General features: G+C 62.4%; 2 protein-coding genes across 2 annotated transcripts; one reads left to right on the plus strand and one right to left on the minus strand.

Annotated features, from left to right (window-relative positions):
• Positions 1-102: 102 nt before the first annotated feature.
• Positions 103-5,873, plus strand: ASIC3 (acid sensing ion channel subunit 3). The gene is made up of 12 exons (XM_070788418.1): positions 103-1,263; positions 1,600-2,437; positions 3,432-3,582; positions 3,760-3,887; positions 4,002-4,197; positions 4,289-4,345; positions 4,460-4,607; positions 4,903-4,994; positions 5,094-5,173; positions 5,266-5,340; positions 5,526-5,584; positions 5,685-5,873. The coding sequence occupies exons 2-12, from the start codon at positions 1,904-1,906 to the stop codon at positions 5,761-5,763; spliced, it is 1,599 nt and encodes a 532-aa protein (XP_070644519.1). The 5' UTR covers positions 103-1,263; positions 1,600-1,903; the 3' UTR covers positions 5,764-5,873.
• Positions 5,874-6,980: 1,107 nt separating this feature from the next.
• CDK5 (cyclin dependent kinase 5) lies at positions 6,981-11,363 on the minus strand. Its single transcript, XM_070788419.1, has 12 exons — positions 11,209-11,363; positions 10,448-10,536; positions 10,291-10,358; positions 10,115-10,175; positions 9,960-10,016; positions 8,831-8,926; positions 8,619-8,693; positions 8,375-8,471; positions 8,164-8,234; positions 7,554-7,613; positions 7,362-7,442; positions 6,981-7,250 (listed from the first exon to the last, which is right to left on the minus strand). The coding sequence occupies exons 1-12, from the start codon at positions 11,243-11,245 to the stop codon at positions 7,164-7,166; spliced, it is 879 nt and encodes a 292-aa protein (XP_070644520.1). The 5' UTR covers positions 11,246-11,363; the 3' UTR covers positions 6,981-7,163.
• Between the last annotated feature and the right edge of the window lie 1,206 nt (positions 11,364-12,569).

Consider the following 12,569-nt stretch of genomic DNA (forward strand, 5'->3'; position numbering starts at 1 on the left):
CCAAGCCCACGACGGGGGGACGGGGAGGCCCCTGCCCACTGCAGTCTCACTGGGAGGATGGGCGGTCACGGTGCAGCGTGGCTGTGTTCAGTTGGCACACTTCCCCTCCCTGCCAAGAGCCCACGTCTCGTGGAGCCTCACCACAGAGGCTCTGTGGAAGGACACGGAGTAGAAATGAACGCAGTTGACAAACCAGCGGAGATCAACCCGCAGCATGTCTCAGGCCGGCAGCGCCTCCTGCAGCGGCGGGCAGACCAGCGGCTAACCAAACAGGGTCTGGCGGCCCGGCAGGCCCTCCCCAGCTAGGCCCCCTCAGCAGCTGCCTCCTTCCTGTCCCCTGTACTTCAGGTCAGCAAGACACTGGAACCCCACGAGGCCAGCAGGCCTGAAGCTCTGCTGTCTGTTTTCCAGTAGCCGGGAGCTCTCCTCCGCCGACCCATCTCTGAAACATCTGAGGCCTCATTCAAGGGCCCCGACTCTGCCCAGAGACGGCCAGTGTTACCACCCTGTGCTGGGCCCTGTGGCCCAGGACTCTCCAGCTGGCCCAGGGGCCATGTAGTTCCTCCTTTAGAAAAGCGCCCCCACCCCCTGCTCCCGCCCACCTTTGGAAGACAGACACACGCCCCTGTTCCTGATGGGAGCGCCCACTGTGGGGAATTTCACGGTGTCGATCAGGTTCCCCGTGCAGTTACCTCTTCTTGACCCGGCGGCTGTATTTGTGGGAGTTTCCATCTGTGCAGCGTTACTGAGAGCGCTGTTGTTTGCCACGAAAGACTGGAAACCCCCAGTATCCATCAACAGGGGTGTGGCTGTGTTAATACAAACGATGGTGCATCCGCATAAATGAAATGGTATGTGGCCGTTTAAAAAACACAGAAGGTTTCCGGGCGCTGGATACCACACAGCCTCTAGGATGTGTTGTTAAGTGAAAAGAGGTGTGAAGTTCACAGAGCATCCGTACTACCCCAGAGGGCGGCCCATGGGCACCTATGTCCCACCTGAAGGGTGACGGGTGAGCCCACCGTCCCTGCGGCAGAGGCCAGCCCCCCCCACCCAGACAGGAGGGCCTGCGCACGCGGAGGTGGGAGAGGATCGCCGGAGATGGACCACCTCTGGACGTGGGGCCAGAGGAGCTCCCAGCACCCAGAGTCGTCTGGGACGCTGGGGGCCCGGAAGGAAGAGCTCACTGATGCCAGCTCCCCATCGCTTTCCAGCCTGGTCGAGAGCCAGCTCCGCTGTTTGCGAAAGAGCAGATGAACCGGGGTGAGGTTGAGGGGGTGGGGGGGCGAGGGCTGGGCCTGAGGGTCAGCGGCTGCCCCTCAGGCCCAATATTCAGGGGCTGCAGCTGGGAACCTGGGGTCCACCTGGAGCACCCCAGCCCCAATTTGTCTCCGGGCTCCCCCTCCTCAAGCCTGATCCAGGAATGCTGTGGTTTCCTGCTGGCGCCTCTGGTAGTCTCCACTGCCACCCCCCTCCCTTACCCCCCCCAACGCTGCACTAATGGCTCAGCCTGGGGCCCCAGGGACCTCCCCGCCCCCCCCAGACTGTTCTGCCAGCCCCCTTGCCCCCTCACCGCTGAAACCCAATCCTCTGCGGCAGCTCCGGCTCAGCCAAGCAGCCTCCAGCAGAGCTGCCCTGCCTGCCACGTCGGCTGCACCCTACCTGGTCTCTGCCACGGAGTGCCCCCCGCACCCTGGGGCCCATCACTGTGCCCAGCGGGGCCACCACCTGGGGCCAGAGGAGGCCAAGGGGACCCTCCGACAGACAGGACAGCCCGTCTCCCCAGGCCAGTGCCCCGCCTCTCCCCTCCTTGACCCACCCCTGCATGACCCTTCCCAACCCTTGACTGACCCTCTCGCCTGCCCCCTTGCGCCCCTGCACCCCCGCCCCGGGGGCTGCAGCCATGAAGCCCCCTGCGGGCCCGGAGGAGGCCCGGCTGCCCGCCTCGGATATCCGCGCGTTCGCCAGCAGCTGCACCATGCACGGGCTGGGCCACGTCTTTGGCCCGGGGGCCCCGCCGGCACGCCGGGGGCTGTGGGCTGCCGCCGTGCTCCTGGCCCTGGCCACCTTCCTGTACCAGGTGGCGGGGCGGGTGCACTACTACGGCGAGTTCCACCACGAGACGGCCCTGGAGGAGCGCGAGAGCCGCCGGCTCACCTTCCCGGCCGTCACCCTGTGCAACGTCAACCCACTGCGGCGCTCACGCCTCACACCCAACGACCTGCACTGGGCCGGGCCTGCGCTGCTGGGCCTGGAGCCCGCCGAGCATGCTGCCTACCTGCGCGCCCTGGGCCGGCCCCCTGCGCCCCCCGGCTTCATGCCCAGCCCCACCTTCGATGTGGCCCGGCTCTATGCCCGGGCCGGGCACGCCCTCGAGGACATGCTGCTGGACTGTCGCTACCGAGGCTGGCCTTGTGGGCCTGAGAACTTCACCACGGTGAGCCGTCTGTGCCAGCCTCCCCCAGAGCCAGGGGTCCTGGACAGCCGTGCTGCGCCAGGGGCCAGGGGTCCCCTCCCCTCGCCTCACCAGTGCCTTTCTGTTCAGCCCAAGAAGCAGTCCTTCTCAGTCCCCTCCCAACTCTCAGCTGGACTGCAGAGGGCAAGGTCACATTGGGGGCACTGGGGGCCCTCACCCAGGCTGGCTCTGGGCCCAGGTCTGGTCTGGGGAGAGCCTGCTCCTAGGGAGTTGGGGTGTGCTGGGAGTGTCTGGTGTGCTGGGCCAGGGCCCCCTACTTCTCTGCCAGCAGGGAGGGAGCTTGGTTTCCCTCTGCCTCTTCTGCCAGACCTGAAGGAGGGCAACTGGGACCTTCTTCCTTTTATGCCAGTCTCCAAAGAAACACTTGTCCTGCAGGCTGTGCCCAGGGCCTGTGGTGAGGGTGAGGCATGGGGGTGATGGGAGCTTGTGAGAGTCCAAGTCCATGTGCCGGTTAAGGGAGGGTCTGGAGGCATGAGGCTTCCCTGGTGGCTCAGCTACCAGGTAAAGAATCTGTCTGCAGTGCAGGAGACCCAGGTTTGATCCCTGGGTCGGGAAAATCCCCTGGAAGAGGAGATGGGCTACCCACTCCAATATTCTTGGGCTTCCCTGGTGGCTCAGCTGGCAAAGAATCCACCTGCAATGCAGGAAACCTGGGTTTCATCCCTGGGTCGGGAAGACCCCCTGGAGGAAGGCATGCAACCCACTCCAGTATTCTGGCCTAGAGAATCCCATGGACAGAGGAGCCTGGCAGGCTACATACAGTCCATAGGGTTGCAGAGTCAGACACGACTGAAGCCACTTAGCACACATGCTGGGGGCATGAAGATGCGGGCTTCAGTGTTCAAAGAGAGAGCCAGGTAGAGGCCAGGGAGGAGAGAGGTGGCAGGGTCCTCGCGCTGGCCTCGGGAAAGGGCCTCCTGGCCCCGGAGACGTCTGTCCTCTGCCTGCCCCTCAGATCTTCACCCGGATGGGGCAGTGCTACACCTTTAACTCTGGCGCTGATGGAGCCGAGCTGCTGAGCACCCCCAAGGGTGGCATGGGCAACGGGCTGGAGGTTATGCTGGACGTGCAGCAGGAGGAGTACCTGCCTGTGTGGAGGGACGTGGGTACGGGGAGGGGAGCGTGCAGGGGGCGTCCCGGGAGTGGGCCCGCGTGGAGCCAGGCCTGTCCTTTACTGTGGGAAGGGGTGGGGTTAGCTGGTCACAGTCCTGGGGAGAGGGGGCTGCAGCAGGGGGCCCCCTGGGACCTGGGCCTCAGGACTCAGGGTCCCCCTCTTCCTGCAGAGGAGACCCCGTTTGAGGTGGGGGTCCGAGTGCAGATCCACACCCAGGAGGAGCCGCCACTCATCGACCAGCTGGGCTTCGGGGCAGCCCCTGGCTACCAGACCTTCGTGTCCTGTCAGAAGCAGCAAGCATCCTCCCTGGTGCCCCCACCCCACCCCCCCCAGACCCCATCCCAGCTCCTCACACCTGCCCCAGGGACCTCACTGCCCGCCAGGGAGCTTCCTTAACCCGCCCGCCTCCAGCTGAGCTTCCTGCCGCCGCCCTGGGGGGACTGCAGCTCTGTCTCTCTGGACCCTGACTTTGAGCCAGAAGCGCCTGGTCCTCTGGGTACCCCCAGCCCGGGCCTCAGCCCTCCCTATAGTCTAATGGGGTGTCGCCTGGCCTGCCAGAGCCGCTATGTGGCCCGGAAGTGCGGCTGCAGAATGATGCACATGCCAGGTAAGAGGCTGGGGGCCGCGGAGGAGGGGGTATGGGGAAGCGGGGGTCCTGGGGGCCGCTCCTGAAGCTGTCTCCTGCCCCCGCCGTGCAGGCAGTGCCCCAGTGTGCAGCCCCCAGCAGTACAAGGACTGTGCCCACCCGGCGCTGGGTAAGGGGAGAGCCTCCCGCACCCCGGCCCCACCCCCACCCCGCACCCCGGCTCTGCACCCGGCGCCGGCCCCGCGGGGCGGGAGGACCTGACCCGGGCGCCTGTGGCCGGCAGATGCCCTGCTGCGGAAGGACGCGTGCCGCTGCCCCAACCCGTGCGCCAGTACGCGCTACGCCAAGGAGCTCTCCATGGTGCGGATGCCCAGCCGCCCCGCCGCCCGCTACCTGGCCCGGAAACACAACCGCAGCGAGGCCTACATCGCGTGAGCCCGGCGGGGGGCCTGGGGGCGGGGCGGGCCCCCTCCTCCGGGCGGAACCTCCCTACGCACCCAGGGCTGGGAAACCCGGCTACCCATCGCTCCCCTGCTCTGGGGGCTCTGGGCAAGCGCCTCAACCTTCCTGAGCTGGGCTCTTCTGAAAAACGGGCTCCCCCCACCACCACCCTCCCCACCAGGGCTCACGAAAGGTCCCAGAGACCAGAGAAGACCAGAGAACGGGGTACCCGTTCCTGCCAGCAGCCGGCACTAGGGGTGTCCAACAAACACTCTCCTCCTCCAGGGAGAACGTGCTGGTGCTGGACATCTTCTTTGAGGCCCTCAACTATGAGACGGTGGAGCAGAAGAAGGCCTACGAAATGTCTGAGTTGCTCGGTGTGTCTGCGCCTACGTGCAGCTAGCGCCCTGCAGCCCAGGGGGAGGCGTGGGCAGGGCAGACAGCTGTGGGCTGACGGGGTGACCCCGCCTCCACAGGTGACATTGGGGGCCAGATGGGACTGTTCATCGGGGCCAGCCTGCTCACCATCCTGGAGATCCTGGACTACCTCTGTGAGGTGGGTGGGCCTGGGCCCCAGCTGGGGGAGGGGGAGGAGTCAAGGCACAGCATCGCGGGGTGGGGTCCACCTCCAGCGCTGCTTGTCTCCAGGTGTTCTGGGACAGAGTCCTGGGTCGTCTCTTCTGGAACCGAAAGCGCCCCCAGAGGCCCTCCAGCGCCAATCTGGTAACAGCCCCCCGAACCCTACCCCTGCCATCGCCACTGTGGGTGCTCAGCCCCCTCCTAAGTGTAGAACACCATCCCTACCCAGCTGGGAGGCAGGGGAGGGGCAGTGACCCTGGCTGGGGTGGCGGGTGGGAGAGACCCCTCCATCCCCGCCCCCACCTCTGACCCTCTCCCTCCTCTCACAGCTTCAGGAAGGGCTGGGCAGCCATCGGACCCAGGTTCCCCACCTCGGCCCAGGCCCCAGGTAATAAGAAATGGCCTCCTGAGGTCAGGAAGGAGGGCAGAGCTTAGGTCTGGGAGGGCAGGGGCCAGGCAGGACCCAGCGCTGCGGTCTGTCTCCCCAGGCCTCCCACCCCCTGCTCCGCTGTCGCCAAGACCCTCTCTGCCTCCCACCGCACGTGCTACCTCGTTACCCGCCTCTAGACGTGGGGGCTGGGGCGCGGTGCCTTCAAGGCCGCACCCCGACACCCTGGATGTGGCTGACCTGCCTGCCTCTTTGCCGCCTTCACCCCAAATAAAGTTCTAGTGCGTCAGCCTCCTCTGCCATTCCTCTTACAGGCCGACTGGCCCAGCCACCCTCAGCCCTACTCAGCCCCAAGAAGGCCCCTGCCCACCATCACCCAGCAGATGTGGTGTCCAAAACGTTAACCCCCCAGAAATCTATGAGAGAAGTGCGCTGGGAAGGCAGGGGTCACTGCACCTCCCTGTGAGTGAGTTTTGTCAAACTCAGAGGCAGGCAGACCCGAGGCAGCGGTAGAACGCACCCCTGGGGTCCTGTCAGGGAAGGGCGGGCAGGAGGCTCTTATCTGGAGCCCCCCCACCGAGAAGCGGGGGAACAGGCAGCGGGAAGCGGAGGGGCAGCCCGCTCCCAGGAACCAGACTGCTGTCCTGTTTGAGGTGGTTGTGATTTTTTCTCACGTTAGGGACTGAGTGCTGGTGTGGCCCCCATCTCCAGGGGAACCTCTCTTTGCTTCCCCAGCCTCCTGGCAAGAGCCAAAGGCCCCAGCTTGGGGTTGCGGGGGAGCCCCTTCCCACCCCTGCCAGGAAGCACACACCCAGACCCACTTTCCCTGCACCTTCTCTGTACCCTAAGTGTCGGAAAAGGACAGATTAGGGAGCAGGGCTGGGGGGGTTCCCAACCACAGCTGTGGGCCTCTCCTGGCCCAGCCTGCAGGCCTAGGTGTGGGGGATGAAGATGGAAGAGGAGGGGCGGGTACACAAGGGACCAAAGAACCATGAAGAAAGGCCGGCCCTCTGTTCCCCATTATTTCTGGTGGTTGCTCCCCATTTCTGGTGGAAACCCATCCTTGCCTTTGGACACTGGCAGCCTCACTCCCCAGGACCAGCCCCTCCTGGGCAGAGGAAGGGGCGGGGACAAGAGCACACGAACCACTGCACACACACACCTGCAGGAGCAGCGTTGCCTCCCGCCCCCAGCACAGACACATGGGGTGAGCGTCACAGCCTCCAAGCCCCAGCCTCTGGCCACTTACAGTAGCAGAGCAAGGGTGGGACAGTTAGGTCGCTGGAGCTGGAAGCAGGGTGACAGAGGGTGATGCAGTGAAGCAGACGCTCTCCCCCCAGCACTGCCCTGCCCCGCCCCACCCCACCCCAGAGCCGCGTCACCACCACATCAGCCAGACAGTGGGAAAGGAGCCAATTTATGAAATTAAATAAAGTCCACGGAGGGAGTGAAGACCACGGGTGAGGGCACCTCCACCCTGACCGGCCCAGCACAGCTGGAGCTCAGCACACGGTGCATCCCTGCCTTTCGCCCCTCCCCAGAGGGGGCGTCAAGTGGGCCAGGCCCCCAGCCCTGGAGCCTAGGGGGGGCAGAAGTCGGAGAAGTAGGGATGCTGCAGGGCCTCCTCCGCCGAGATGCGCTGGACCGGGTTACACTTGAGCAGGTTCTGGATGACAGGAAGAGGTGAGGTGGGTTCAGGCCAGGAGGCCTTGGGCTACCCCAGTCCACACCAGCCCCAACAAGTGCGCTGGCCGCCCCCCACACTGCCCTTCATAACCTGCAGCAGGTCCCTCCCTGTGGCGTTGAGCTTGGGCACGACGTTCACCAGGGACGTTGTGGCCGGGTACATCGGGTAGGGCTGTGGTGGGACAGGGAGAGTCAGACCAGCGGTGAAAGGGCGTGGAGACTGCCAGGGCCAGACACTTGGGGTGAACCACGCATGACCCCCGCCCCCCTTGCCCCATCACACCTTATAGTCTGGCAGCTTGGTCATGGCAGGCCACTGCTCCTCGGTTGGCGTGCCCAGGAGTGTGTCCACGGGGTCAAGGGCCACTCAGGTGGAGGAAAGGGGCAGGCGAGGGGTTCTCTCCCCGGGAAAGGAGGTTCCTCCTACCCACCCCCACCCCAGCCCTCCTCACTCCATCCCCCAGTTCACGACACAAGCCCATGCCACCCTCATGCAGTCTCAGCTGCATGCTGTTCTAGCAGACCAGATACTTGACAGCCATGATTAACTACTTTGACTGAAGCCCTGAGGTCCATGGCCCCGGTGAGGCGGTCAGCCTCCCCCTCTATCACCTTCCTGCTCCTTTCTGCTCCCTCACCCTAAGGATTCAGCTCTCAGCGGGGGAGGAGAGAGCCCTCCCTGCCTCCCAGCCACACCAGCCAGCAGCACGCACCTGCCCCATGACCTCTAGGCTGCTCACCACCCTCTGCCCTCAGGACAAGCCCGCAGGTGCCCCCAATCCTGGCCCCGCCCCTCACTGCCCTCCCAGCCTGCACTCTGAGCTCTGGGGGGGCTTTCAGATCCCCTCTCAGGGGTTGGGGGGTGGCGTGAGGTGAAGGGAGATGGAAGGATATCGGAAGATCCTCTTCAGCTGGTCGTCTACATCATTGCCAGGAAAGAGGGGCCGCCCAGCGTTGGCCAGCTCTGGGGGAGAGGCGGGGGCGATATAAGAAGAACCCCTCACCCCCATGCCCCCCACTCCCACCGCAGGGGCTCCACTCCGTTCCCCGGAGGTACCCTCCACTCCAATGGGAGAGCGCCTCCGCAGAACCCGGACACGTCACCTGCGAAGATGCAGCCAGCTGACCACATGTCGATGGACGTGGAGTACAGCTTGGCCCCAAAGAGGACATCGGGTGGGCGGTACCACAGCGTGACGACCTGGAGAAGAAGACCCCACCCATGGGAACCCCTAGTTAGAGATGGAGGAGAGTGCTCAGACAGGAGTCCTGGAGGAGGAGCTGAGTGATGCTCATTGGGGACCCCCTCCCTCACTCCCAGCATCCCACCCTTACCCCTGCAGCTCACCTCAGCTGAGTAACAGCGAACAGGGATCCCAAAGGCGCGAGCCAAACCAAAATCAGCCAGTTTCAGCTCCCCATTCTGGGGGTGGGCAGGGAGACAGTCATGGAGAGGGGCTCTTCACAGTCTGAGGGCAGGCCCCCTGCTCCCACCTTCCTGCCTGGCTCCCCTCACCCTGCCCCCACCTCCCAGACACACTGCCCCCTCCCCTGAGGTACCCTGTTGATGAGCAGGTTCTGAGGCTTCAGGTCCCTGTGCAGCACGTTTCGGCTGTGACAGAAGCCCAGGCCTTTCAGCAGCTGGAAGAGGAATGACTGGGGGCGGGGCAGGGAGAAGGTCATCAGACCCTCTGGATGGGACATGCACCCTGCAGGGGATCACGGGCCCTGAAACCCCAGCCGTCTTTCAGCACCAAGCTCAGGGCAACTCACCCCTTCACTACTGAGGACCTTCTTTGTACTCTGCTGGGTACTCGAAATGAAGGCCGAATGGGGGAGCCCTGGTCCCCACCTTTCTGGAACTGGCAGCTTGGTGGGGCTTCCTGCCTTCCCATCCCACACTGCTGTCTGTCCCCTACCTGGCCTCAATTGAACATGGACATCATAACCATCCATGTGTATATTGTGCCGTGTTATCATTTATCATTCTTTTTTTTTTTTTTCCATTTATCATTCTTGAGAATCCCTTGGACAGCAAGGAGATCAAACCAGTCCATCCTAAAGGAAATCAACCCTGAATATTCATTGGAAGGACTGACGCTGAAGTTCCAATACTCTGGCCACCTGATGCAAAGAGCCAACTCATTGGAAAAGACCCTGACGCTGGGAAAGATGGAGGGCAGGAGGAGAAGGGGACGACAGAGGATGAGAGGGTTGGATGGCATCACCGACTCAATGGAATGAGTTTGAGTAAACTCCAGGAGATAGTGAAGGACGGGGAAGCCTGGCGTGCTGCAGTTGATGGGGTTGCAGAGAGTCAGGACTGAGCGACTGAACGACAACAACAGTCATCAAGCACTTATTTCCCTTGGAACCTTGGACAGGGCACTTGGGCCTAGAACAGTGCCTGGCACACAGCATTCAGTAAGAATCTGTAGGATGAATGAATCTCTTGGAACCTCATTTTCCCACCTCTCGAATGTAAATCCTATCACTGACATCAGAGTTCCTTTCAGGTTAAAGGGGTCACGTGAAAATGATCACTAAAACGGAGGCTCCTAGAAGCAGAAACAGGGTTTTCTCCTCCTCTCGTTCCCTGAGTGTCTCCATGCGGGGCCTGGGAACATGTTCACTGAATACAGACTCCAAATCCAGCCTCAATGAGCTCCCAGGAAACCGGTTTCCTTACCTTCACAATTTCAGGATCTAGGTCACCATTGCAGCTGTCGAAATACTTCTTAAGGTCCTGAAAAAGGAATGGGGGTGGGGGATGGGACAGAGATGAACCTCAGCTGGGGTCCCTGTATCCTCCCAAGGCTACTGGCCCTCCAGCCCCTGTTTCACCTGGTCGCAGAACTCAAAAACCAACGTCAGCTTCTTGTCGCTGTGCAGGACGTCATGGAGCCTGGGGAGAAGCGAGGGCTTGGGCAGGCAGGGCCACAGCCTGCACCTAAGAGCCCAATATCAGCCCAGCCCATCTCTGAAGCCCCCACCTCCTCTGACCCAGCCCACCCACACACCTGACGATGTTCTTGTGCTTCAGCTCCTTGAGTAGGCAGATCTCCCGAAGGGCAGAACTCGGCACACCCTACACGTTGGAGGGGCCAGGTGGCCACAGTCACATCCCACCCGGCCCAGGCCCCCAGCCCCTCCCTGGCCCTGGCACCCAAGTCCTACCTCGTCATCGTCATCCAGCCTCACCCGTTTCAGAGCCACAATCTCATGAGTCTCCCGGTTTTTGGCCTTGAACACTGTTCCATAGGTGCCTAGAGGAAGGAGGGGAGGGGTAGGGAAAGGATGGGGCACACTTTCCCAACTCAGGAAGCCCCTGCCGGGACAGCAAGCAGCGTGGGAGGGTGTTACTGCTGATACTGGAGGAGCAAGGGAAGAGATCTGGGGTAAAGGTTGGGCACGGCAGAGAGCTCTGTGTGTGGTGATGTGGCAAAGAGGTGCTGCAGATGGCTCAAGGGTGTCTGCAACAGGCAGAGGCTGCAGGGGCCAGGTGAGGAGGTCTATCACAAAGGCCGAGCTTCTGGAGGGTCTGGAAATAGGGAGCAGGGGTCTGGGAGAAGAATAAGGGCTGGCAGGAACGCAGAGGTTGGAGGTCTGCAGAGAGAACTGAGGCTGGGGGTGGGTGAGGTTGTGCAAGAGGTGCTGAGTGAGGATGGAGAGGAAATGCAGGACGTGTAGAGGTCGGGAGGTGGGTCACTGGGAGTGCTAAGGTGGGGAGTGGGGCGTCCATGGGAAACGCTAGCGAAAGGGGGGTGGGGTGGGGGGACTGCTGTCTGCACGGAGTGTTGAGCTAGGGGGCCAGGGCTGCAGCCAGTGCTGAGGTCGGAATCTGTGGGTATTGCTGACGGTAGAGGAGCCAGGGCTGCAAGTAATGCTGAAGGGTCTGCAGAAGAAGATTTTGCAGGAGCATCTCGCGGTCCCATTACCTTCCCCAATCTTCTCCAGTTTCTCGTATTTCTGCATCACGGCAGCCGCGCGAGGACCCTTGCGGGCCCTGGGTTCTAAGACTCCGGGCCCGGCGTTGCAGAGGAGGCGGTACCCCAGCCTCCGGGCCCTGCCCCGCCCTCCCGCCTGCGCATGGGCTTCTGGGGCTTGTAGTCCTAGGACCCCAGGTGTCCCAGTAGCGCCCGGGATGGTAGGCAACAAAAAGACTACAACCCCCAGCAGGCTGCGCTCGGGCTCGCTGCAGCTCTTGCCTCCCGGGGACTCCGGTTCGACCGCGGAGGCCACTCTTGGACTTCAAGTTCCAGGAAGCACTGCGTGTCCGCTTTCCCGGCTCCCCACAGTCGCGCGCGGCTCCCAGGGTGCCCCGCTCGGGTATTCCTTTCAGTGATTACACGCTTCTTTGGGAAAAGAGTCTCTCCGGGACTACACGTTCCAGAATGCTGCAGGGGTGGGGGCGGTGGTGGGGTGGGGTGGGGTGGAGTGGAGGGGCGCTTTCCAGAGTCCGGGCTTTGGCAGCCTGCCTCCCGAGCCCAGGTGGCCCTGGCTCTGCCCGGGTTGATGGTGTTGAGCTTCCAGCGACCTCCTGACACTCCCATAACCGGTTCGAACCTCTCCCTGGGCCGTCCAGTGAGCTCAGGATTGCCTGGGGAATGGCTCTGAGCCATATCTTGCCGATGATGACCTCACAGGGGCCAGCTGCCCGCAGGGCTGGAAAGAGAGACAGGTGTGCCCCACTGGAGGCTGGATTCACCATAAGCCAGAGACTTCTCTCTCTCCCCTTTTTGTGGTCCCGGAACCCACCCGACTCCAGCAGTTCGCTCCTCCCTGATATTCCGAGGCAAGCTGGCGCACTGGGGAGGTGTACCCACCCTCTCCCACCCCACCCCCACCACCTTACAGAGCCCCGGCCCACTGGAGTCGGCCAGGGTGTGGCCCTAGAGCTGGCAGGTTGGTTACCGCCCTCAACAGACAGAAGGACAGACAGAAGCTACACTTGAAGCGGCCTTGACCTCATCCCTTAAGGAGTTGATTATAGATTTATCTTGTGGCTTCTCTCTAATTGTCTCATGATTGCATTCTTGAGGGCTGTGAACTGGATGAAAACTGCCCTCAAACAGCACTCCTCGGCGCCGCCGGAACCGACGTAGGGGCTTAAACAGTTTGTTAATTAACTCGTTTATGTCTGAACGTTTTCTGCGTACACAATGCTGTCCTTCCCTCGGTGGCAGACTCTCAGAAGCGAAACATAGATTCGCTTATCTGGAAGAATTTATAATTTAAGAAAACAAGAAATAGATCTTTAAATGACAGGTGATGACTATGAGTAGGGTTCGAGAAAGGA

This window comes from Bos indicus, chromosome 4 (genome assembly GCF_029378745.1).
Source record: "Bos indicus isolate NIAB-ARS_2022 breed Sahiwal x Tharparkar chromosome 4, NIAB-ARS_B.indTharparkar_mat_pri_1.0, whole genome shotgun sequence".
Taxonomy (NCBI): domain Eukaryota; kingdom Metazoa; phylum Chordata; class Mammalia; order Artiodactyla; family Bovidae; genus Bos; species Bos indicus.